The 24876-nt window shown below is 39.9% G+C and overlaps 1 protein-coding gene across 1 annotated transcript in view; it reads right to left on the bottom strand.

Annotated features, from left to right (window-relative positions):
• Positions 1-11535: 11535 nt before the first annotated feature.
• vstm2a (V-set and transmembrane domain containing 2A) overlaps positions 11536-24876 on the bottom strand; it is a 67994-nt gene continuing 54653 nt past the window's right edge. Inside the window, exon 5 of the mRNA XM_020101377.2 lies at positions 11536-14724. Coding sequence (XP_019956936.2) covers positions 14648-14724 — 77 coding nt within the window. The 3' untranslated portion in view covers positions 11536-14647. The remainder of the gene's footprint in view (positions 14725-24876) is intronic.

Genomic DNA, 24876 nt, shown 5'->3' with positions numbered 1-24876 from the left:
TTAGACTGTCCCTGTAGCCAGACCCGGACTTGCAGCTCTTTTTTTTTTTTCCAGGCCACTCCATCTAACCTCCCGTGGATACGGCAAATGTCATGAAACAGCAGGGAAGAAGCTTTGAAGCCATTTCATATCTGTGAAGAGACACGCAGTAGTTAAACAGAAACATGGAAGTGTGTTGACCAACTATAATTAGTGGTTTACACAGGACAATCATTTCATGGCCTTTATTCAAATTTTCAGCATGATTTGATTGTGAGGTTGGGCAAATTGAGATTTCATAGAAAGAACTTTACATCATCTTGTAAATTACCCACAATCTACATGATGATTTTAATTTCATTGTAAAAATATGACTACAGCTTGCACGTCAACACCTGTGGCATGTAAGTCACATTTTTTCAATCACAAAGATTTAATCTGAAAGCAAATAATGTACATTTGCAAACAACAGTCGGTGTCATTGCAAGAAATATAGCTTCACTGACAGTCCAGGGAAATATATGGGTGAAGGTCAGGGTGCACAAAGTGTACAGCTGCAGCAGCACACGCTCAGCTTAACATTTCTCAACCTATTGTAAACATCCCCAAACTCGAAAAAAAAAACCAAAAAACTTTACATACTTCCTGAACTTTAAGAAAATAATTCATTTTGACTGAGTATAGCCACAATCCTGTTCTGGTGCCGACTGCAGATATTTCAGGGGACGTCATTTAAATGTTAGCAGTGGACATTTTGCAGAGATGTTTAATATTAATAGTTTTGTTGATAGGTAGATAGATATGAATACAGATATAACAGGCACCACATTCAATTATCTATTAATGACTGATGGATAGATTGGTAATAGTTGTGATTTGTGAATGTTAAAATGTAATATAAATCTTGTAATTTCATTACCAATAATTGGGATTCAATCTGAAATATATATCTATGGATCCACATTTCTGGTGAGTTATGTAGTAGACTGCATTTATATCATCTCCACACCCACACTACAGGTCATATTTACCCATTCACACAACTTCTCAAACATGGTTCAGCCTCCTGCTCCAGGATACTTCCACATGTGGAGCCGGGGATTGAACCACTGAACTTCCAATTAGTGGGTGACCTGCTCTACCTCCTGTGCCACAGGCCCCCAAGTAGGAAAAAGACTCACACTTTGAACCATATTTCAATTTTCGATCATCCCATTAACACGTGGTATTGACAAGACTTTCTCAGGAAAAACATAGAACACACTGCAATTGGAATAGTTTTTTTTTCCGCTCAGCACAAACAATCAAAGTAATCCCGTCTGGAATGATCACATCAGTAATTAACTGTCTTCATGTGTAGTTCCAGAAGGACTTTAATGGAGATAGAATCTAAAACTCATGCTCTTCGGGCCCCAAAAATGTTGAAATGAACCACCATGAGGTGCCTGAGGTGGATGGTGGTCACAGCAGACAATTCATTCTATTTATATACAGGTTAATTAGGTTTAGGCAACAAATGCAATTTGGTAAAGGTGACGCAAAGATCATGGTTTTGGTAAAAAGGGCATTTTGCATTCGTTGTCGCAATTTGACCTTTTGGTGTCTCATTTAAGCTCCTTGTCATAATGCTTTGAGTGATGGGTTGAATCACAAAGTAGAAGACGAAAACAGTGCAAACTCATGATTGATGGTATCGGCTTGTTCTTTAATTCTTGTATTTTTCTTGTAAATTTTGCTCCATGCTCAGTCTGATCTTACCTTAAGGCTCATAACTGTCAACAAGCTCTAATACCATTTAGTAATGCATTTTAAAGTAGCTTTTTACAGCTGAGAATTGATTGGGCATTGATATAAAAGCACAATTTAAAACAGTCTGTTTATTTGTGGCTCATGCTGGAGACTGAGTGAATGTAAAATCTAAAAACAAATTAACAGATATTTGACGCTGCAGTTATCCTTAATTGTGTTCCTATGGTATCAACCTTCTGTTTTGCTTAATTTCCAACCTGCCTCGTGTATCTGGCAATATCAATACAGTCAATCATAGTTAAACACACACCGGCTTGACTCACACAGATGGAAAAACAACACAATCGTCCATTTATTGGATTATTTACAGCTGCCACAGATGAAGTCATGCAGTGTTTTGAAACTGGACTCAAACTTGGCGTTATCTGTGTGAAGTGTCAGGCTAAATGGCTTCAAGACACGCGCTGCAACCGGGAGAGGAAGGACAGAAACATATTACAGCGCTATTCAGCCGGAGCTATTCAGCCTGTCCTCCATCCCGCCGCATGACACCCATTACAATACTAGTCAATGAGAATCACAGAACGGCAATGAAAGGTTCTCTCAATGTCAGCTCTCCTATCTGCGAAATGAAGTCAATGATTAAAAGGAATAAAGACGGGGAGCAAAAGGCAATACGCGTGGTGACAGACAGGCAGCCAGAAAGTAAGAGGGACTTCTTCAAGAAGCCATTTGCGGCGCGGCCACAGAATGACGGCCTCAATTATATCTTAACGGCCTGTGTGTGCAGAGGCAGCTGAGCAAAGCAGGAGAAAAATGAACCCGGCTCACTCTGTTCTAATTAACTATTACAAACAAATTAAAAGATCTCGAGTAGCTTTCACGTGCAGTACTTAAGGCTTCTACTAAAGCAGATTATCATCAGTGTTCACATTATGATGGTGACACAGTCCTCGTGTCCACTTCATTTTTTTATTTGTTTTGACTTTTCCAATCGTCTTTTTCCACAGAGGCATCACTGTAATCCCCAAACATGCTGATGTGTATTCTAACATATAATAATGGCTTTATTCTGGTCAGATGATATGCTTTGTTCAGGTATTTATTTATTGAGGGAAGTATTCTCAAAGGTTTGTGCCTCTGCATAGGATCACTGCCATTCAAAGGCATAAGATGAGGGTTTCTATGGCACTGTGTGTGTGTGTGTGTGTGTGTGTGTAATCCAGACAATGGCAAATGAAAAACATCCTCAATGAGCAAATAGTTCAGTGACAGTGTTGGAAAGAAAAACTCCCTTTTAACACAAAGTAACCTGGCGCCGAACCAGATGATTCACTCGTTGATCTTTTGTAGGCAATTATTTCAAGACCTACACCTCAGGGGAAAAAAAGGCCATGCTCCTTACCTGTGACTCAGCTTTGGGTACGGGTTTCAGATGATGTTGGATGGCCTGACCATCACAAAGTGTGCTGTGGTCTTTAGGTATAATCATTAATGCAAACAGCCATCGATGAGCAAAGCCAGCAGGAGACTGGAGTCAAAAGATGGAGCTCTGTGCACCAGCTACTGGATATTAGCCACTGGTGATCATCCGCCTCGTCTTGGTTTGATAGAATTTATCTGGCATCCTTGAATTTCAATACACCGTTGACATCATTAGCCTTATTATCAGTTTTTCAAGGTTATTTCATTGTGCCAAAGAAATCATAACAAAGTACGGAACAGGATCCACATCTGACAGGTTCAGAACTCAGCAGTATTCAAGGTGTAAGGTTTATAATGTATTTCATTGAATTTTGGAGGAGAAAACCAAATCATTTTGTTTCTGTTTATGAATGTCTGTGGTGCTCAATCTATAAGAGAATAATCTGGCCAGTGGCCGCAGGTAATTTGAGTGTGAGACCTAAACGATTTACGTAATTTCACTGTTTGGAAATACTTCACCTTAAAAAAACTTAATTGGCAACCTTTAATTTTAATACACCATTGACATCAATAGCCGTATTATCAACGTCTTTCAAGGTAATTTCATAGTGCCAAAGAAATCTCTCAGATTCAGAACTCTAATTAACAGTATTCAATATATGAGATAGATGAGAGGGAGATACACAGTTTCTTTTGAAGACATTTGATTAATTTTTTGGGGGGTGAAACTTTTTTTTGTTGCCCTAATTTTTTAGATAATAATCTGGCCACTGGTCCCAGGTTATTTGAATTCGAGACCTTAACTATTTACATATTTTAACTGATGGGAAGTAGCTGATTTGTTCTATTTCTGTTTCATTCTTTTCTTATTGGCTCTTTCACTCATATCTTTAAACCACTTTCTTTCTCACCATTCGTTACCATGAGCAAATTGGGAGTATCCATTATAGGTCTGGCTGACACAGGCAAAAAAATGTGTGGGTCATTTAGCTAAATTGAGGATATTGTCCATAAACACTACTTTTGATGGAAAGTAACTGAAGCCTGCTGCAAATGTCGCTCAGTGTAGCAAGAAAACATAATTTGCTAATCAACACGATTATGCACTGTATTTGCATGCATACAGTATTTTAATACAGTCAAACAGCCAAGACAACTGTTTTCATTTGCATGTCATCCCGGTTGTGTTGTCAGGCCACGAAACAAATATGAAACGTGACTGAAACGCAGCCCATTCAGGCCACATGTTAACCAGCAGTCGCCACATGACACTTCACATTAGTGTTGCAGTGAATCTGGGCACAGCTTCGGCTTTGCTTTGGGTAAATAACAGCATCCTATGGGGGATTTTCTTTCATTGAACACTTCCACCCTGTCATTGGAAATCTGTTGATTGGATCCTGCAGCGGATCTGACACATCAGGCTGCATTGAAGCTGCGGCACAACAACACTGTAGCTCAAATCACCAGTTAACAAACGTCAGCAGCAGCACAGATGTAATCATTCCAACCGTTTTGTTTTCTTCTTCCCCTAATTAAAATTATTGGATCTGTGCTAAATCCAGGTGCGAACTAAGGAACCATAAAATCCCCTTTTGTACACTTTTCTCATGTTGTAAAAGCTTCATTCACAATCTTGTCTCTTTTCCTTTTAAATTGTATCGTGGCTCACAGTCAGTCAGGTGCAGGAGGAGAATCTGATGAACTAATTTCTGCCCTGGGCTGGGCTTTTGAGTTGAATTTTATTTTAGGCTATTTTTGTTTCAACTGTTTATCATAATACAATTTCACCTGTACAATAAACTCATTAGCCTGCAGACAATATTTAGACCTTCTTTTTTCTATCCTTGCTCATGGCTCAGTCATTTCTGGTCTTTTGTAAGGAAATCATTCATGCTGATGTTACTGTCAATAACATGCTCTTCTATAGTTTATCAAAACTTCAATATAGACTTGTATCTTTATATGAGCAACAATCTTTTGTTGTGTGATCATTATAAATCGTATTATTATCTTAGCCTGCAGCAATAAGCTGCACCGACACAGTCAATACCAATTTAATGTGCTTGAATTGGATGCACTGTATGTTGATGAATGTCTGCTCTATAGAATAATAAAAGCACTGAATTATTTGTTTTATCATCATTCAAATGTTCTGAAACACACACACTGTACAGACAATCAATAATAAGACAGTCACAGAAGGTTATTTCAGGCCCTGTGGCAGGTGATCCAGCAGTGCACCCATTGTCAGCAAGGGACACACACACATATACATGTATATTTTACATTACATATCATTTAGCTGATGCTTTTATCCAAAGCAGCTTACAATAAGTGCATTCATCTATGAGGGTTCAAACCCAGAACAGCAAGAATCATGTAAGTACATTACTTTAAGCCAAACTACAAAGTGCTGCATGTAAGTGCAATATACTGCACAAGTGCAACTAAAATAACATTTTTTGTCCTGGATGTAGACTGGACCCGATTTTTTCACAGCACAGTATTCAAGTACAAGTGCTTTGAAACAAATACAGGCTGCCACTGGTAACTAGTGAAGGGAGCGGGGGAGCAGAGTAGTGTGAGTGAATTCAGGTTGGTTGAAGACCAGTTGTGCTGCTGCATACTGGATGAGCTGCAAAGATGGCACCAGCGAATAGACCAGCCAGGTTGTTGCAGTAGTCTAGGCATGAGATGACAAGAGCCTGGACCAGAACCTGAGCCGCCCTCTGAGTGAGGGGACGTAATCTCCTGATGTTGTGCAGCATGTATCTACACGAGCGGGTTGTTGCAGAAATGTTGGCAGTAAGGGAGAGTTGGCTGTCGACATCCACTGAGAGATGTCAATCAGGCAGGCAGAGATTTGGACTGCTACTGTTTCAGACTGGGGAAAAAGAGATAATTAGTTGGATGTCATCTGCATAGCTGTGGTAGGAAAAGCCATGGGAGTGAATAACAGAGCCGAGAGAGGTAGTGGAAAGGGGGGAAAAAAAGAGGAACCTTGAGGGAGCCCAGATCCTGAAGGGAGGAAATAAAGATCTGGTGGTTCACTGTGTCAAACGCAGCAGAAATGTCCAGAAGGATGACCACGGAGGAGAGAGAGGCTGCTCTAGCAGTGTGAAGTTGCTCAGCACAGCAAGGATGGCAGTCTTAGTTGAGTGGCCTGCTTTGAAACCAGACTGGTAAGGATCAAGAATATTTATAGATATAGATATTCCAAATACTGTGCTCTTCTGGACAGAGGATCCAGATGTTGTATCTGGAATCTGCTGGAGCAACTCTTCCAGTGTGGGGGTCATAGTCCCTAATGCTCATCTATCTATCTATCTATCGTTAGAACAATCAATTCAACATTTCTTTAATCAATTCTTTAATTCTCATAAGAGAATTACAGTTAACAGCCGTGTTTTTTTTTTCCAAAATGACATGAGTATGTATGTCTTTAATTGAGAAATCTCTGCTGACACAGATGTGTGTTAACACTTGTCACTTTTAATGCATGCCATTGAAAGTTGCAGCCGTGTCAGTTTAATGGAGGATTCAGGGTCACTATAGGCAGTGCAAAGGTAAGGCACCTGTCTCGTGCTTTTAAATTCATGTCATTGGTTTGTTATCTGTATCTGGAATGCACAACAACAACCTTGAATTGCTCTGACAGGAGGGTGCCACTCTCATATCCTTCTGTGGATGCAGTTTGCTCCCTTCACTCAAGCCACTGTGGTAACATGAGGACATGTAGGAGAAAGCAGGATTTAGCTTGAAGGGCCCTCCATATTGTGTGGCACTTTGATTTGCATGCTGCATAAAAAGATGCAATAATGTTCTGTACACCCCGACACACACACACACACACACACACACACACACACACACACACATTACATGCCTCTCCCTGGTTATATAGTTTAATGAGGCAGGTTTCACATTCTGTCAACACACATTCAACACTCAATACTCTTGGGCTTTCTTTTTTAATCAACACACCCACTCACTTATAGCAGTGCACCACATTCCCCTAACTGCCTCCTTACTGCCTCATCCGTCTCTCCTGTTGGGTTAAACTCACAGCTTTTATTCACACACTTTGAGGAGACATGGCCGCTGTCCTCGCATTCGTAAGTCATAAACACCCATCCTAATCTCGTCGCAATATATCCTTGGCGGATAAGCCAATTTGATTTTCTTGCAAATGCTTCTGGGGTTCGTAAACCCCACAGTATTGAGGCATGCTTAGCATTGATGGGTCCACACAAACACATTCCCATTCCTTTGGGCATTTTGTGGGACGAAACAATCAAGCAGGGTGAGAAAGTCACACGGTACATTACAGTGACGGATTCCTGAAAGCTCAATAAAGACCCCTACATCAATGCCAGTTTCAATTGATTACTTTTAATGAGTGCAAATAAATAATGCAGGACCATTCATGGACACACTCTCTCTCTCTCAGACACACACAAACACACAACCTCACTGGAAAGCAACAGAAACTTTAGTAAAGTTGAATGCCCTTCAATTCCTTTGCCTTTGTAAAAATGTCTTTGAGCAGAATTACTTGTTAGCACTTTGCCAACGATCCCAATCCCAATAGCACCAATAAGATGATGTCAGAGGACCCTTCATCCTCTTAAGTCAGAGGTACCCGTCAGCATTTGTGAAAGCATGTGGAAGATTTGTGCTCACCTCTGGGTTTTATCCAAATGATTCCAAATGGTACATCTGTTTTAGCCTTGGCTGAGGACAGGACATCTATAATATTTAACCAACTCGTTTGGAAGAAATTGGGTTTGTTCTTACTCCTATATCTTAATGTGGAAAAAGGCCACATAAACACATTCATGCCAGGTGGCTGACCCCATTTATCTGAAGCACACTTGGCCCGGAGCTATCTATCTCATTTTATTTATAACAGTCAGTTTAACATTTTCCCCTAACCATCACTAAGAATCTTCTCTAAAATGTAAATAAAAAATTGTGGCTGAATATTTATGAAGGGAACACGGCGTACGTGTAGTAGTTGATTGGCATCAACTACTCATCATTCATTCATCATCTTCTAGCTGAGTAGCACAGTAGGTGTACTGCATGGTCCGGTATACTGTGACACTATATGCTGTTGATGCTCCCCAGTTTCATCCATATGTGCTAAGATTTGGTGTTTGTTCCTGTTTGTGTTGATTCTCCCAACATTCATCACTGCTGTCAGATGAACAGAACCATTATCTGAGAATTAGTCATAAATGTTAGTTAGTTAGTCACAGATATTTACGCTTCCCCGGGAGATGAACCTCACTGATTTGTGGAAAACGACAGCTTCATTAGTTTGTTCAGATTTTTACAACAACATGTGACAAGGGGTTTTTGTGACCATGTGAATAATGACTGCTGACTTCCACAGGGAAAGGCAGGAGCAGGGTGACATTGTTCTTTAAAACCTTGTAGGTAGGAAGGAGATTCACATGGCGGCACTGACCAAGCAGGAGCCTGATTTCCTTGGGGCCTTAAATGCCAGGTTAACTGTTTGTTAATTAGCTGGTAGTAATTTGGCCAATATTGGTGACAAGTGACATGATAATGGTTTAAAGATTGGTGCTGCTGCACTACCTGATCTTTAAAAAAAGGCTTTGTCAGAATCTGCTTAGAAGAGCTTCATTATTCCTGTTGACACTGTTTACATCAGGCATCATTATCTATAGTGCTAATCCTCTTGTGGAGCATGGGGGGAGCTGGAGCCAATCCTGGCTGACATTGGGCAAAAGGCGGGGAACACCCTCTAAAACTCACATTCACTCCAGTTCTCCTAACCCCACCCTGCATGTCTTGACCGTAGGAGGAAGCCATAAGTACTCAGGGATAAAAGGAGGACATGTCCCATGGGGAATTCAACCAGAAATCATCTTGGTGTGAGGTGACAAGCCACCGTGCTATATGTTTAACTACATTACCATCCAGCAATAAGGTCATGTAACTACGGGGGAGCTGCTATCTGCTAATGGCACAGACAAGCAATGAATATATATATATATATATATATATTTAAACAGCTGATTGTGATGGCATTTGCTGTTCACAATTTCAAGGAAATATGGAAGATCATTACATGGAAAGCAACCTGAACAAGCGTATCAGTACAAAAAGCCATCCGTGAGGCTTCAGACATTGAGGTGGATCAATCCGATGCTTTTTCGCAGAGTTGTGCAGTAGCGTGTCTTGCTTGCCTGTTTTTCTGGCCCAGATACTTCCAGTCAAATCCACTTCTCTAACCTTTGGGCCACCGAATTCCCGCAGTGCTGTTACGGTTAGATCTTCCCCCATTTCATCTGATACACAATGTCATCCTTGGGGCGCGAGGAAGCAGTTGAGAACACATTGCCGTACACATGCAGCGTTACCAGTGGGGTGCTTTAAGGCTGGAACCACAGCGGCTCTCTCGCTCAGCACGGCTCCTGTCGCTACAATGCATGTATGTATATTTCATGAGCATGTGAAAATCAAAACTTCACTTAGCTAACTGTGTTTTTGTGTTTTTGTTTTCTACTAGGTGGAAGAGGACGGACGAGCAGATCTTGAGATTCATCAATCCGAGATTCCACAACAACATAGTTGAATATGCAAGAAGTTTGAAGTCATACCATTATATCCACATCCCCTACTTCTTTGTGCAGCAGAAGGATCTGTGCCCTGATTAGAGTGCCAGAGGCAGGCTGGTAGTTGGCTCTCTCTTCACCTCCACATAAATAACTGTCATTGCCTGCTGAATTAACAAACACGGACCAAGGGTTAATTTTGTATTGTTGCTCATCTATCTTTTCTGCCTGCGCTCTCTTTTGCCTCTGTGCCTGCTTTGCATTCTGAATTCACTGATTAAGTAAACCTGATTAGTTGAGCTGCCTTTGCCAAATTCACTCCTCGGCTCCAAAGAGGATCTTTTCTTCCCCTCCCCTCTCCCCCTCTCTCGCCTCATTTTCCATTCCTCTATCTTGTCTTTCAAACAGATGAATGGATGATGAGATTTGACAGGCCCATTTTTACCCACAGAGAGGTAGTTTCCTGTTCCTGAGGTCTACGCTGATGGAGGCTGACTGCCAAGAGCAAGAGATCTGCAGCAAGACCAATTTGCAGTATCGCCTGCAAACTGCTGCTCTTTTTCCCCTCAACTTACACATCACGAGAACCATTTGTGAGTGGACTGGATTTCAATTTGTCCCGGAAACTATCAAAGTGTAAAGTACAGTGTGGTTATTTGGTCCTGGGTACCTCAGTGCCCCTTTTCCATGTTGATCTGTGGTTTAAAACCACCACAGTCTTTATATTGATACATGTTTATGTAGCGCCAAGCTATTTCGAATCATGTGCAGACATTTGGAAGAAAGATATAAGTAGTTTTTGTAATATAATCTCCATAGACATCCATGCTTTGTATCGCACAGTGATCAACTGTAAAAGATTTCATCATGATGACATTTTAAGTTATTTGAATTATGTTATGCATTAAAGTCTATGGGGGCCCACTCAGTATTATTGCATTAATACCACAGCAAATGTGCACACTACAAATATGTGATTTGTAATGAGTGTGTATTGCATACTGAATAACTGTGCGTAATGGCATTATGATGACATTTACAGTTATGAAATATCTAATGTGTTCTTCTGTAAGGACCCAGTCAGCCTCATGGCATTTAAAATGTAGCACAAGCATACAATACAACAAATAGCTACATTTTGAAATGCATGGTCATTATGTCAACCTGTACAGATTGAACTGTATAGCATTATGTTTTAAAAGCTATTGCTGATGTGTTTTAAAGCTCTCGTTAAGTTCAGGGTCTTTCCTTCCGTGCTCAGCCTCTGACGTGCCTGGACTTTGTGTGCTGTCATCTGCTCGACTCCGTGGAGCGTGGGGACATCTGTGGAGACTTGGTTATTACTTCTGTTGCTCCGTGGAGGTCGGTGGCCTGAATCCAGAAAGAAGGTGGTGTCCCTTTTTTTGTTTTTCCTTCACAATCAATTTTTTTTTCTGTTCACTCATTCCTTTATGGTGCGTGCTCGTGTCTGTGGGTATTTGTTTGTATTTATGTGCTTGTTTTATATATTTTTTTAATGTGATTGGATGAAAATAAATTAAGTTAGGTTGGTTTGGTTCAGGAAATGTATTTCTAGTTTAATCTCACTGTAATTTCCTTTGGGTGGTTGTATAAATGAAGGGCACACTGATTTGAATTGTGATTGGCAGAGCTATCAAATATAAAGTGATTAAGCTCACACAAAAGTAACTTTCCTCCGAGTTGGAAACTGGGCCGGCATTTGGCACCGTCAGCACTCCCTGCTTCACTCGCTACGGAGCTCAGTATGTTACCAACCAAACAGATGGAACCCTTTATTGTTTGAATTTCATCTGTGAAAATGATTTATTTAAATATTATTCTGATATTGTCATTATAATACAAACTGTTGCAATGTTCCAGTACAGAAGCCTCACACAATACCAAAGAAGAAAAGAATTATAATTCATCAGGATTTTCGACAGCTCAACAAACAGACAGGACCGCATTGAAATGAAACACATTAGAAGAAACAAATACATCTAGAGTGGATGAGGAGCGCGGCATATAAAACAGAACAGAAAATGGTTGTGTGATGTTTCTGAAATAACATCCCTGGATGAAGGAGCTGCTGCTTTTGCCATCGTCGTGAACTGTTCTCGTCTTTGGTAACAGAGGCATTGTTGCCCGTGAGCACCTCTGCCTCCATCGATACCCAAACTTCTTTTCTTTTTTTTTTTTAAACAAAGCATCATTTTGCTTCTCTCTGATCACAATATCAAATCAATCATCACTCCAATCTTTCACTCATTGTTATTCAATATGTTGCGGAGACCCACAGAGAAGGAGTCCTCTAGATTAGGATGAAAGCTTTATAAAGGAGATATTTCTTATATATATAGATTTTTTTTTTTTCTCAAATACATTTTACCCAAGTTCATTTTGAAGAGATGAAGACCCACTTTGGACTTGTTAACACTTCAATATGAGTACATGACACCATTGTTACGAGTACAGAACATCACTGGCCTCTGCCTTTTTAAATTGACTTCTTTAAAAAAAAAAAAATTCTTAACATGCTGATTAATTCATTTACAAGTTGTACAGATCTGTTACTTTTTACATGAGGGCTGGACAAAGTCAACATGTCCACTCAGACTGTGCACATTCTCTCCAAAGTGCTCAGGCACATTTCCAACAGAGTCAGCATCCAAATCCCGTCCCAGTACCTCAAAATAAGCTCTACCTTTTTATTTTTTTCATCCCTGCAAACTTAAACATTCTGAATCATATTACACAACATGTCTCATTTCAAAATGTAGCAATCTATTTCCAGTCACAGCAGAGTGGCATATATATGAAAGTAATGCAAGATTAACTGTCCAAATAAACCCTGAAGCTATTTGGAGCTCGGGGGATTAGACAGGGTTGCCCGCTATTGCTCACACGTCTTGTACTGAGGCTGAAGGCTGCTGATCGGGAGACGTCTGTGGTCTGATCCCAAAGCATGACGCGCTCTGTCAGCCTTTGAACTCCCGATGCTGAATCAACAAGTTTCCCACCACAGTTCTTTGGGAATTACAGTACAACTATACATTTTTGCTTTGTCTGCAAAGCGGAATAAAAGCACAAAGTGAGGTGAGTATTTTGCTTTCGGAGAGCACACAGCACAGTAATTATTGGCAATTACACCTGTATGTTATGTATGAATGTTAGATTATACCATACAACACATGAGGAACTAGATAATCATGCTTCATGTTTGAACACCTTAACGTCAGCTGGAGGTTTCGGGCATCAACTGAGCAAAGAATAGTGTGTGCTTAGGGGACAACATCGACCAAAATAAAATATTGATCTCATTGCGGGGCAACTGCTGCACTCTGGCAGCTTACACTCATGGTGGATAACATTCACTTACAGCATGAATCTGGAGACATAAATCCACTATTCTATTATTTATAAACATTTCAGTTTGAATCGTCTGCATTTCTAAAGGATGGTGTACAATTTCCTTTTTTCAGCTCAAAAGTTAACAACAAAAGAGGTTCAATCCTGGATGTTACACTGTACCATGGTAAGAATCTGAATATAGGACTTGTTGCACTATGAAACCAAACAACACATCTGCCTGTGTTTGAGTCAGATTGTCAAAGCGTTTTGCTTATAAATGCTCTGAGTGGATAAAAATCTCTATCATATCTCATCTGGAAAATAAGGTTAAAAAATATATTACTGTGAGGTCGAAAAGGAAATAATATCATCGGACTAACTTATTTCTCCCAAACATGGGTCTGTTGTGTGTGTGTTGCACTGCATCTCATGTCAACATCCAGCCACTTAAAACATCTGCCTGCAAATGCGGGAATTTGTGTGTTTGCTAAAACAGAAACTAGCTCTACTTATGATCCAAAGTGGGGAAAAAGGCATCCATCCTCTGTCATAATATGGATGTGCGCAGCAACCGCAAGCATGCCTTTTAAAAATGGTGCAGGTCAATTCAAATGAATCGTCCAATGGTCACATATCAGGATTTTAAATGACTCATAAATCGTGACATCCTTTTTATTCCTACTGAGGATGCAATACAAAGTAGAATGACACGTTTTCACATCAAAGGTAGCACATTAAAATGAAAATGAATTCAAAATACTTTAACGTTGACTTCTGTAGTTCTAATAACATATGCTCCTCCTCTTTTAAGCCTTCCGACCACAAAGCATGCACATCTGTCACCAACAGGATGTTTAATTATGCACATTAGATCATCTGGATGGTCAACACAGCTGACAAAAGAAACAAATATAGGAATTTAACCTGTTTTAACCTGATGGTTGATGTTAACAGTCTGAATTAATATGTATTTGAATTTATTTTGTTTCTTTGAAAGGGCCGGAGTGGCTTTTCACAACGAAGTTCCATGGCCTATCATGGTGAGTGTCAGCTACGTATACAGCACATACAGTAATTCTAGGTGTTACAAATAAAACAGATATATATCCGGAATCGTATATATGACACAGATATATATTCTCCTTTTTTCTTGTTCACTTTTGAGCAATGAACACATAAACTGGAACATCGAAACCATAACAGAGTCATTCTTCCATTGAGAGGTATCCAGTATGATACAGAGTCCGTTTTGAAACCAGAGCGCTGCACCTCAGATGGTGTCGGGTCGACGTCTGTACAAAAAGGTAATCCAACTGGTTTAAAGGTGACTGGTGTTTACACTGGCTAATAACAATGTGCTGGGTGCAAGAGCAGTGGTGGCTGGGAAATGAGGATTCAACTGTGCTGTCCGCATGGTGGGGGTGGGGGGGGGTGGGGGAGTAAAACAGGCAATTTTTTCTCGTTCACTTTGGGAGCAAACAGAGAGAGAAAGAGAAAGGGAGAGGGATAGAGAGAGAGCGAGATCTGGGAGCAAATCATGTCAGTTCTTCAAATTATAACAAGGCATCCCTCACCAAACCGCACGCCAGGAGGAGGACAGTCAGTCCACAGCTGGATAATATTCTTGTACCTGCAAAGAGAAGGAGCAGGGGATTAAAAACACACAATGAATATTACATGACATGCAAGTCAAGGTCGGAAATATGATCATGTACAATAGCAAAGACAAAGAAATCAGACGATCTCATTGCTTTTACTACAGTGTTATATCACAGATCTGCAGCACACATACCTGGAAATGAATAGCATAATGTTTCTCAAAAGAATATTTACATTTCAGCTGTAAAAACTAAGATATCTTTATTTCCCCAGGTCTTTATTCTTACATTTGCTACATCATGGAAATGAAGTATTTAGGTAGTTATATTTGGTCTGTTTTTGGTTGTGGTGGTGGGGTAAGCAGGTAGTCACATGTTTTGGTGCTTTTAATATTAAATAATCTTCCTCCTGGACCTGACGTCAAAACCCTTAAAAATACTAATCAGAATTTTACATCATTGTACAGGGTTCAGAAAAGGACCCTGTGGACTTATCGGTGTCTCTGCATTAACTGCTCATAAAATGTGACCTGACCTTCATCTGATATGCAGGAGATTAACACCTTTCTTAAGGTCTTTCCTCTGCGTCTCTGGCTGACATCTGGTCTCTGACGGGACCAGAGGTGGATTTTAATAGGAAATGCAACATGTTGTTAATTTATAAATTAAGCAATTCACAAATATTTTAATAATGAAAGTATCAGTAAAATGTTCATTGACAACAAATGTGTTTTCTTTGCAATATAAAAGCGTATAATCATGTATTATTTAAAATTATTTGCAATATTTGCTGTTTATTGGTAGCTTGTACTATATGATTTCAAAATAAGATGCACAGAATCATCCATTTGATCTGACATGTCTTTGTCTGCTTGTGTTTCAGCCTCTTCTACATGTCACATGTTACAGCATATGGCTTCATTAGCTGAAGCCCATAAAGCTGCAGTCACCAATAAAAGAAGTGAGTGCTGCTTGGCTGCAAATTCTTAAAAACATGGATTAAAAAAAACATCATATGTCTGGATTTAGTTTTTTGTTGCTTTGAAATGCATTTCCAAACTTTGGGAAACCACAGAGTACTTTGCATTTACATATTTACACAATCTATGTGACATAAATGGTGGGCATTTGTTTTATTGCTTCATTTCGTCGCAAATCAAGAAAACTGGACTTTCTGCTTTATAACAAAAGCAGTGTGCGCATGTGCAGGCATTGAATCTCAACGTAACGGCGGTCATGCCTTCATTTACATATTCGAACAATGCATCACACAGAGGCTGCTCACTGTAGTTGCAGAGCCCTCAAAGCAAACAGCCTTTGAACTGTTAAGGAAAGGATTTATGTGGGCAGCTACCTCCGTCTTGGCCCTGACAAACTGCTATCATCACTGCAGGCTGCTCGGACTGTTTACTGAGCAGCCAACATGCCTAACAACTGCAAACTAGCACACTGCCTCCTGAGCCTATATTTGATCTCGCCTGCATCTCAGGGACAGTGAACCTGAAATGATGAGAGCAAAACAACAAATGACAACTGTACTAGCCTATGTAGCAGAGTTGCAATTCACTCTCTTTCAGCAGAAACTGCTTGGATAGGGAGAGAAAGGGTCTGAGAGGTACAGAGTGAAAGAAGTAGTAGAAGTAAGAAACAAGAGAAGTTGTAAACCTGTTAAAACACAGTAGTACTCGGGTAATAGAAAGTTAAATATTCACTAAATCATTTTGACATTTACTAGATCCCTGTGCCAAACCAGGAGATGGTTCTAGGACAGATATCATCCAGGGGAACACTTTGTTCTTTGTGGCCCAGCTCTGGATTGTCTGCGCTGTGGGGGATTTGGGGATAAAGGAAGGAATTGTAAAAAGGAGGGAAGGATGGCGAGACACTGAGGGCTTTGACCCTTTATTCCATCCCCACCACATCTCATTTAGCTTGAGGTGATCTAGAGAACAGGAGGGCCACAGAGGAGCCAAAATCACTCAGGGCCCAAACATCCATCACACAGAGAATAATTAATCAGCCTCCGGCAAAAAGTGAGAGCCAAGAAGATGTGGAGACAGTAGATGTGTTTACAGTAAACATCCAGTAATATCTAGCTTTTTTTTATACTCTACTCAGTAGTGGTACAAACCAAAGTCAAAGATGTATTGTATCATTTCAAAAACCTTGTGTCAGGGATGGAGGATGTGTCTCTTTCTTGGATACAGAAACAAATCACCAGCCTGGTTTTCCTGCCCCCCAGGAAAGAGCCTAAGCGGTTGCCAAGCAATCTCATACCATTTGGAACACCCTGTTCCATTATGTCACAAAGCTCCATAGTGCATCTCCACGTAGAAAGGTTGCAATGCATAACCACCATCTGTGTCCTTCTGCATATACACCATATGTTTTTCAAAATCATGTTGATTGTTTGTTTTTTTCATGTGATTTTCTTAATTGTTTCTACTTTCAATTTTTCAGGACAATCTCCCAGTGTACTTCACCTTTGGGACAATGTTCTACAACAACTGGAGGGACTACTAGTGAGGTTGGTACACACATTCAATTCCTCTTCTGAATCAAATATTCTGATGGTCCAATACTTTGGTTTATGACCAGAATTAGAAAATAGTAATGTGCAAGTAAGAAAAGTATGGACTGCTTACTAGTATTATCATTTTGAGCTTAAACCTCAAAGCACAAGCATGGCTACAGACTCTTGTAAGCCGGAACTTGTTTATATTTTGGCTAAACATGAAAAATGAAAGAAATGCCTGCTGGTTTAGCTGAAGCAATGACTCACCTACTTTCTTGTGTGTAGCCAAATGTGTGAATTAAGTGACTGAGGTGGAAAAAGCAGAAAAACATATATATATATCACATTATTATTATTATGTGTTTTTTTTACTAGCCCACCATGTAAAATCAGTTGATGAAGTTTTGGGTATTTTGCAGCGCTGGCTCACTGTGCTCCGTTAAACTGTCTATTGTTGAGACACATGGCTCCAGAGCCATGTACATTATATGAGTTTAATAGTGAAACTCCATCAGCGGTGCATCTACAGCACTGTCCTTACCAGTAATTGTCAAAGTCACAGTGGTGGAAATGGCACATGAATTATTAATTTTCAGAAATAATGATAGTATACATAAAACACCACCAATCAGTGCATGCTTGTCAAGGTTTGGTTACGAGCATTTGTTATTCACAGCAGTGTGAGCGCTGACTACACTTCAGCTATGTTAATTCGCTTAATGCATGGGTCATTGCATCAGGGAAGCTTTCTCATGAACTGGAAGCAAAAATCTACCACCAAACTACATTGCTTCAGAATCATCAAAATAATATGTTTGCTAAACTGCACTAATTGTTTTCTTTGTGTTGTTTAATGCAAAATTAGCATTTATCCAAACGAGTTGCATCGTGCTTATCATCCATTGAGGAAGCTCAGGGGCACAATGTGTTCAGGTTGACTGCTAACACGCACACTGTTAGCCATAGGGTGAAATCCCACAGCTTGCATGTTCACGGAAAAACATTACCATACCTGCACAGATGGGCTGGTAGAATGGCTCATGTTAAATTGATGATCACACATTTAGTATTCCCGTTTGTAATGTACTGTAAGATTGCTTTGTTTCAAAGGTAGTTGTAGTGGTTTTATGTGTTCACGCTTAAAAAATGTAATCCAAACCACTGAATATACCTAATTAACAAATACTATCTGTATGTATCACACTGTTATTCTGCTTGACATGGTCCTTCAATATCATAAACATATACACTATAGACCTACCTCTATAGACCTGATCCTGGTCCTCCTAGTCCAAATATTCCCTACAGAACCAAATGTGGATTAATCTACCACTTTAAATGGTTTGAAACAAATGTGCTATGTTGGTAAATGCTAATTTATTACTCATCATAATTACTTAACTTAAAACCCTGTAGGAAGAAAATACTGTATATATTTGGGACATGTTTGCTTTAAAAAGATTTATGTCTTATCAAGATGTGTGCCAGACAGGGAAAAATCCTGAAATGATCTTGATCTGCATTTTGCATACTGACATTAAGATAAACTTGATTTGAATTTTAACTTATTTGTATGAGAAATGTTTTATTATATATCAAACTATTTCCGTAGTACTGATGAAAGTTGGCACAAATACTAGTATGTTTGTAATGGAACAAATGGTGACTGCTCAAAGACAGTTGACATACACTGACGTTTTTAGTAATCTCCATAAATTATCCTGAGGGGCTGGGTGTGAGGAAGAAAACATTTTGAGTCAGTTGCTGTGAACATTCTCCGGAGTTTCTCCTGCCGGGTCCCTCGTAAAAACTCCGGACATTGTCCGAATGAGCCGATGTGGAGATATTAGGAGGATTTACTGTGAGTGAGTCGGCGTGTTGATGACGTTTCTGACAGATGCAAAACTTCATTATATATGAAAGGAAAATTGTGCTGACATTTTCAGGGGTTTATGTCTGAGAACAGTTTAAGTGATGCAGGCAGGAGAACCAGCTCGACCTACACCTGGTCCAACAGCGGCAGAGCTAATAGCGTAGTTTGTACTGTGGAATTATACATAAACATTTTCTGAAACCATTTTTAATTGGCATGACCAAGAGGGGGCTTAAAAAAATAAGAAATCCATCACAAATCTTTAGTGTCAGTAATGACATCTTCGAGATGCAGTCTGATTCAAAACCAAATATGGCTTCACCTCCTCTGGATTTAGAATAAAACCCTTGTACAGAATAGGAGGAAGATTTCTGTATTATATTCATAGATTATTTGTTTGCTATTGTCGCGTTTTTATTGCTTTATATGCATTTTGTCAGTTTGTATGTCCAGGAAAACATGAACAGTATAGAAGGTGCATATAGATACAATTGTATCAGACAAAGAATAACTGAAGGAAGCGTGGACTCACAGTCCAGTGAAAAATCCCCTTCAGCGTTAACACCTTAACTTTAACGATCAATTTATAGCTAATCCTAACCTTGACCGAAACACAAATCATATCCAACCCTTAACGTCAACCAAGACCTCTGGATTGATGTTTGCCTCATTAGGACTGGGCTTCGAGGTCTCCTGGTCCTGACAAGGTCCAGTAGTAGTAATAAACCTACTTCAGTTACCTGAAGAACATATTAATATCAAAGGACTAATATTTCAGCAGGATGTGATCTCATGCATGTGCTTATCTTCAGTAGGGGTGACGACAGGCAGGTGCTGCTCAGAATATAAAGTAAAACACATACATGTGTAGTCATTTGTCAAATCTTCAACTATCAACCAAAGTTGGACTTTAAAGGTCCAGTGTGTAAGATTTAGGTGAAAGGGATCTATTAGCAGAAATTTAAAGTAGAATAATCCTCATGATGTTTTCACTAGTTCGTTTCATCTAAATTGTATGAATTGTAGTTTTCTTTACCCCAGAAAAGGTCCTTTATATTTAAATACTTTATATTTACATCGAGGGGACCCTCTCTACAGAGGCCGCCATGTTTTTTGCATTAGTCCAGACTGGACAAACTAAACACCTTTTGAGTTTTTATGACAACTGAAGTCTACCACAGTTTCTTTTTCATGTTTGGAAGGAGAGGGTGAGGTGAGGGGTGTTCAGCTGCAACATGCAACTTCAACACTAGATATCAATAAATTCTACACACTGTACCTTTAAGTACTGAAAGGTTGAGGTTCCACAGTCCTGATCTGCAGCTACATTATAAACCTCTCAGATCTCAGACACGCTTTTTTCCATGTCCCCAGCGTTACGATTAAACATGGAGAAGCAGACTTCGGCTTTTATGCTTCATATGTCTGAACATAGTCCCAGGAAACTGGAAGTCTGCTCCGAGTCTCAGCGCTCTGAGATCAGGGCTTAAGAATTTTCAGCTGGCTGATGCCTTTTATTACGTCAAATCTTGCTGTGATGTAAATTTCTCCTGTTTAATGTATGTTATTCTATTTTATCTTAACTATAACTGACTAGTTCCTTGTCCTGTTGGCTCAAGGACATCACCATGCCACCGGAAATATTATATAATTCAGCCCCAGCAATTATTTTCTCTCCTTGCATTGCCGGCACAATGTAATACACTATAACTCTATCATACTTATATGACATATATATAACCCTTTTCACCTTGTTCAATCTATTAGCAGAATCGGGTGTGTGAGTGTTTCCATTTATTCCATCTCTGACACTGACATTACATGTAAGCCAGCCACACACAGGTGGAAAGCAACACAATTTCTAAAGCTATTATTCCCACACACAAATCACACACGAGACAAGGTTTTTTGTGTGTGTGCTGTTTTTCCCCTGACAAATAACCTGTACAGAAAGTAAAGGTAAAGGTACCCTCTGTGTTCTCATGCTATTTTTAGACGACAACGAAGGGGGAGTAATTGTGACTATTTGTTGTACGCTGCCATGCATTTTAATCGCTGAGCAAAGAGAAAAATAAAGCCCAGCAATTCAGCTGAATTCTCCAAAACTATTCCTTTATGTGGGCAGTGATTGGAGTATTTCACATATCCAAGTCTGTTGGAATGAAGCTCCATTCCTGCAGCACTATTCAGCCACAGTGGTGGAACATGAAGGGGGAAGTGAAAGCTGAAAGGTTTTCATTGCAAATGTGAATTGAAGACGTCTGACTATTATAGGATGTCTCAGGACTTTGAACTGCACGATGCCACTTTTTTTTTGCGTCTGTTTGCATTTTTTCCTCCTACAGTGAGACCTCTTCCGGCTTTCTTGGTACGTGCAGGGATAGAATAGACCCACACAGAATACTCTTCATTTTGTCCTACTTAACCTTACACAACGCTCTGCAATTTGCCAAAATGTTTTTGGCTCGGTGAAATGGTGATGTGAAATATCGATTCCAGGCCAGCGAGGCAGTCAGGTTCAGTGAGGCAAGGATGTGAATCACCACAGCACCTCCACAGGGAGCTCAAACTGGCTTAGAGCCAGTCCCATCTATTCCTGCTGATCCCTGGCTGGCTGACTGGCTAGCTGACTGTCTCTTTGACTTGCTTCCTCACTTACCTGGTGGCTCTGTTATAAAACTTGCGGTCTGATTTGCTTGTTGACTGATAGCCTGCGCTCTCTGTCGGACTGTCTGCCTGCATGAGCCGTGACTGGATTTTTTTGCTGACTTGCTGGTTAAATACAGCTGGATGTCATTACCTTGCAGCTTGACTGTTCAGCTGTGGGTCAGGCTAAATCCCACAGTTTGGTAGTTGAACTCCAAAATTACCATCCACCTCATTTGAAAGGATCACATAAGCAGTTTTGTGTAACATGACTGCAGACACTCTCCGAAGCACATAGCCATCACTGATATGAGGAACATGCAGCGCATTGGGGCTTAATGTGTGGGCCCACTGTGTGTTTTAATATTACTTCTCTTTCAATCTTTTTTCAGTTTTGGTTTCTTTCCTCAAACAAAAACCCAGTCTTTACATATTAGGACATTTACTCAAGTATAATACTCAAGTACAAATTCAAGGTAATTGAACTTGATAGCTTAATATACTAGTAGATTGACAAATAAAGATTTTTTGTGTTTAAATTAAAAGCTTATAAATGAAGATGGATTATTATAGCTACATGATGCCAAACAAGCTATTAGAATACAACTAAACTGACAGTCGATGCAAGTAGAGCTGAAAAATGTGGGTGATTTTGATAATGTTTGTATACCCACCCGAATGAATAAAATGCTATATGCTATTTCCTATATATATGACACAGTCGGGATTGCTAAAACAACATTCAATGTACGGCACTATATAAACAGTCTAACCTATGCAAGTACACATGCATTAAATGCAATAGCTTAGTAACATTAAAGTTAGGTTTGTTTATGATTAAAAACTACAATTATTTTTTACACACAACTCTATATCAGACATAGACACTGGCCTACTGCTAACGCCGCCATAAATAAACTGGACTTATTATTATTCATCAGAGAAGGCCCCTGAATGGATCCCTGAGGAACCCCACTTGATATTAAAATATGTCTGCCTCACTTAATATTGAAACAAGAACTTAATGCTTGAACCTTTTAAATGGCTGTACACTTGAACAATTGTACAACCCAGTTTTATGGATCAATTGGATCTTTTTATCGATCATGTAATGAGTATTAGGTGTGTTACTATTGGCAGGTCAGTTATCAGTCATGTGGATTACTTGTGCACACATTTTACACTGTTCCAGAGTAATTGCACATGGAGTCATGTCGCCAAATCCTTCATGAGACTTCAGTGTAGCTCAGAACTGGACATTTTCCACACTGTGCACTCAGGTGTTGGGCAGATTTGCATGCATACACAAGTCATTTGTTGAATAAGGAGGGAACAATGGACACATCCACATGAAACTGAAGTGACACATTGCGTGCAACGTGAATGCAATCATGAACAACAGTCCTGCTGTTCCCAACCACCTAGTGGAGTGATGACTCACTGGTGTTCTTTCCTTAGACATACACAGTTGAGGCAGTTTAGAAAAATATGGGGGTTTCTTAAAAACAAGGTCACTGATTTTTTGTTTTTTTTGTTTGGATGAATGCTTATGCAATCAAGCTGAGTTCATATTTGTTTTTTTCTTTCATGCGGGAAGCAGGCTGGCCTCAGGAGTAGGAGGACAAGTCTGGCTTAGGGGACATTTTTCTTTCCTCTTTTTTCTCGTTCAGCTCCGGTCACCCCTGAGCTTTGAGAAAACAACACTGCCAGGAACGATGGAGGCTGAGCTGTGATCTAACAACAGCTGACACACTGGTGGGGAGTAGCTGTGAACAACCACTATGCTTCTGCCGCTGATGCTATGGTGTCGGCTGCTGCTCCGGCTTCAGCCACTCCGCCAGCCGCAGCCACGTTCCCCCCATCCGGAAAGTGCCTCATTGTTTACAGATGCAGCAATGCGGAAAAGGAAAATATCTGCACTCTCCCAGGTTTAATTTCATCTCAGCCCATTTACCTATTGTTGCTCATCTGCCTCAGACCTGAGCACAGGAGTAATAGAACTCTGTCGCCCTCAGCTCAACACCTCTCTGCTGCTCATAGAAGGTGGCTAAGGCTGTCTGAGCAGCTACGGAGAGGCATTTATCAGTGTCAGACACACTGCACAGAGGACTCACTGCAACACAGTTGTCAGCATAATTTGGCTGCCTCATAATCTCCGACTCTGCAGCCCCGGGGATTATTCAACTTTTTACCTCTATTCAGTGGCAAGTAATATCTTTCTGTGTTTTGCTTCGGGGTGCAGGGGGCTATCTGAGCCCAGAGCAGGTCTGACTTTGTGTTTGAACTGTCTGGCCAGAGAGGAAATGACTGGAATTCATAGATGAGAAGGAGCAGTACAATTACAACTCAGTTTGATATGAGAATTTAAAATATTGCCAAGAGTTAATGGTTAGCATATTTACACTGAAACACCTGAGGGTAATCTGTGCGCTGCTGTTAACTGGACTCATATCCTCATGACTTTCTTTGTACGGAGCCTACATTTATAAATGTGTCTGTTTGTTTGTCAAAGCTTTGAGTTCAGTTGCTTAGGTGAGTCTAAAAATATTGTTGGCTGAGGACAAATTATAATTTTTTTAAATTATTAATTGTAGTTTTAGACATCAGACTTCAGAAATCAATGACACTGATGTTTTATTAACAATGTTGAATGTTGCTGCAATGATGACTGCCCTTGCCATGTAACGTCCCAGGATATGTTTTCAACCTGGTGATCATACTTTTTAATCTCAGGTTCATTTTAAACCATGAGAATCTCGGACAGACATGTGGTTATTATCATAGAGGACACTACGTTATTAAATCATGATTGCAAATATCTGCAGAGCCTGAGCCGAGTAGATTTTGATCCATGCATTAACTTGACTACAGTGTGCCGGTTCAGAACATGTCATACTCTATATGGGTTGTCTTAAAGAGCTGTGAAAAAATAAAATAATTTTGTGGGAATGGCCTAAAATCAGAACAGAGTTTAAGTACTAAGTATGAAGTAATTTAACAGCAGGTGGAAACACTATTCTCTCTGGTTGAAATTGCAGCCTATTGTCAGGGTGAATCGTGCAGTTAGAAGTGTGGTTTGTTATCTCAATGACCACATTTAATTAAAGGTCACTGTGACGACTCTGGTTTTGCTTCTGTTTAATACCTAAT

Source organism: Paralichthys olivaceus, chromosome 17 (genome assembly GCF_024713975.1).
Source record: "Paralichthys olivaceus isolate ysfri-2021 chromosome 17, ASM2471397v2, whole genome shotgun sequence".
Lineage (NCBI taxonomy): Eukaryota > Metazoa > Chordata > Actinopteri > Pleuronectiformes > Paralichthyidae > Paralichthys > Paralichthys olivaceus.
This window is presented reverse-complemented; position numbering and strand designations above follow the sequence as displayed.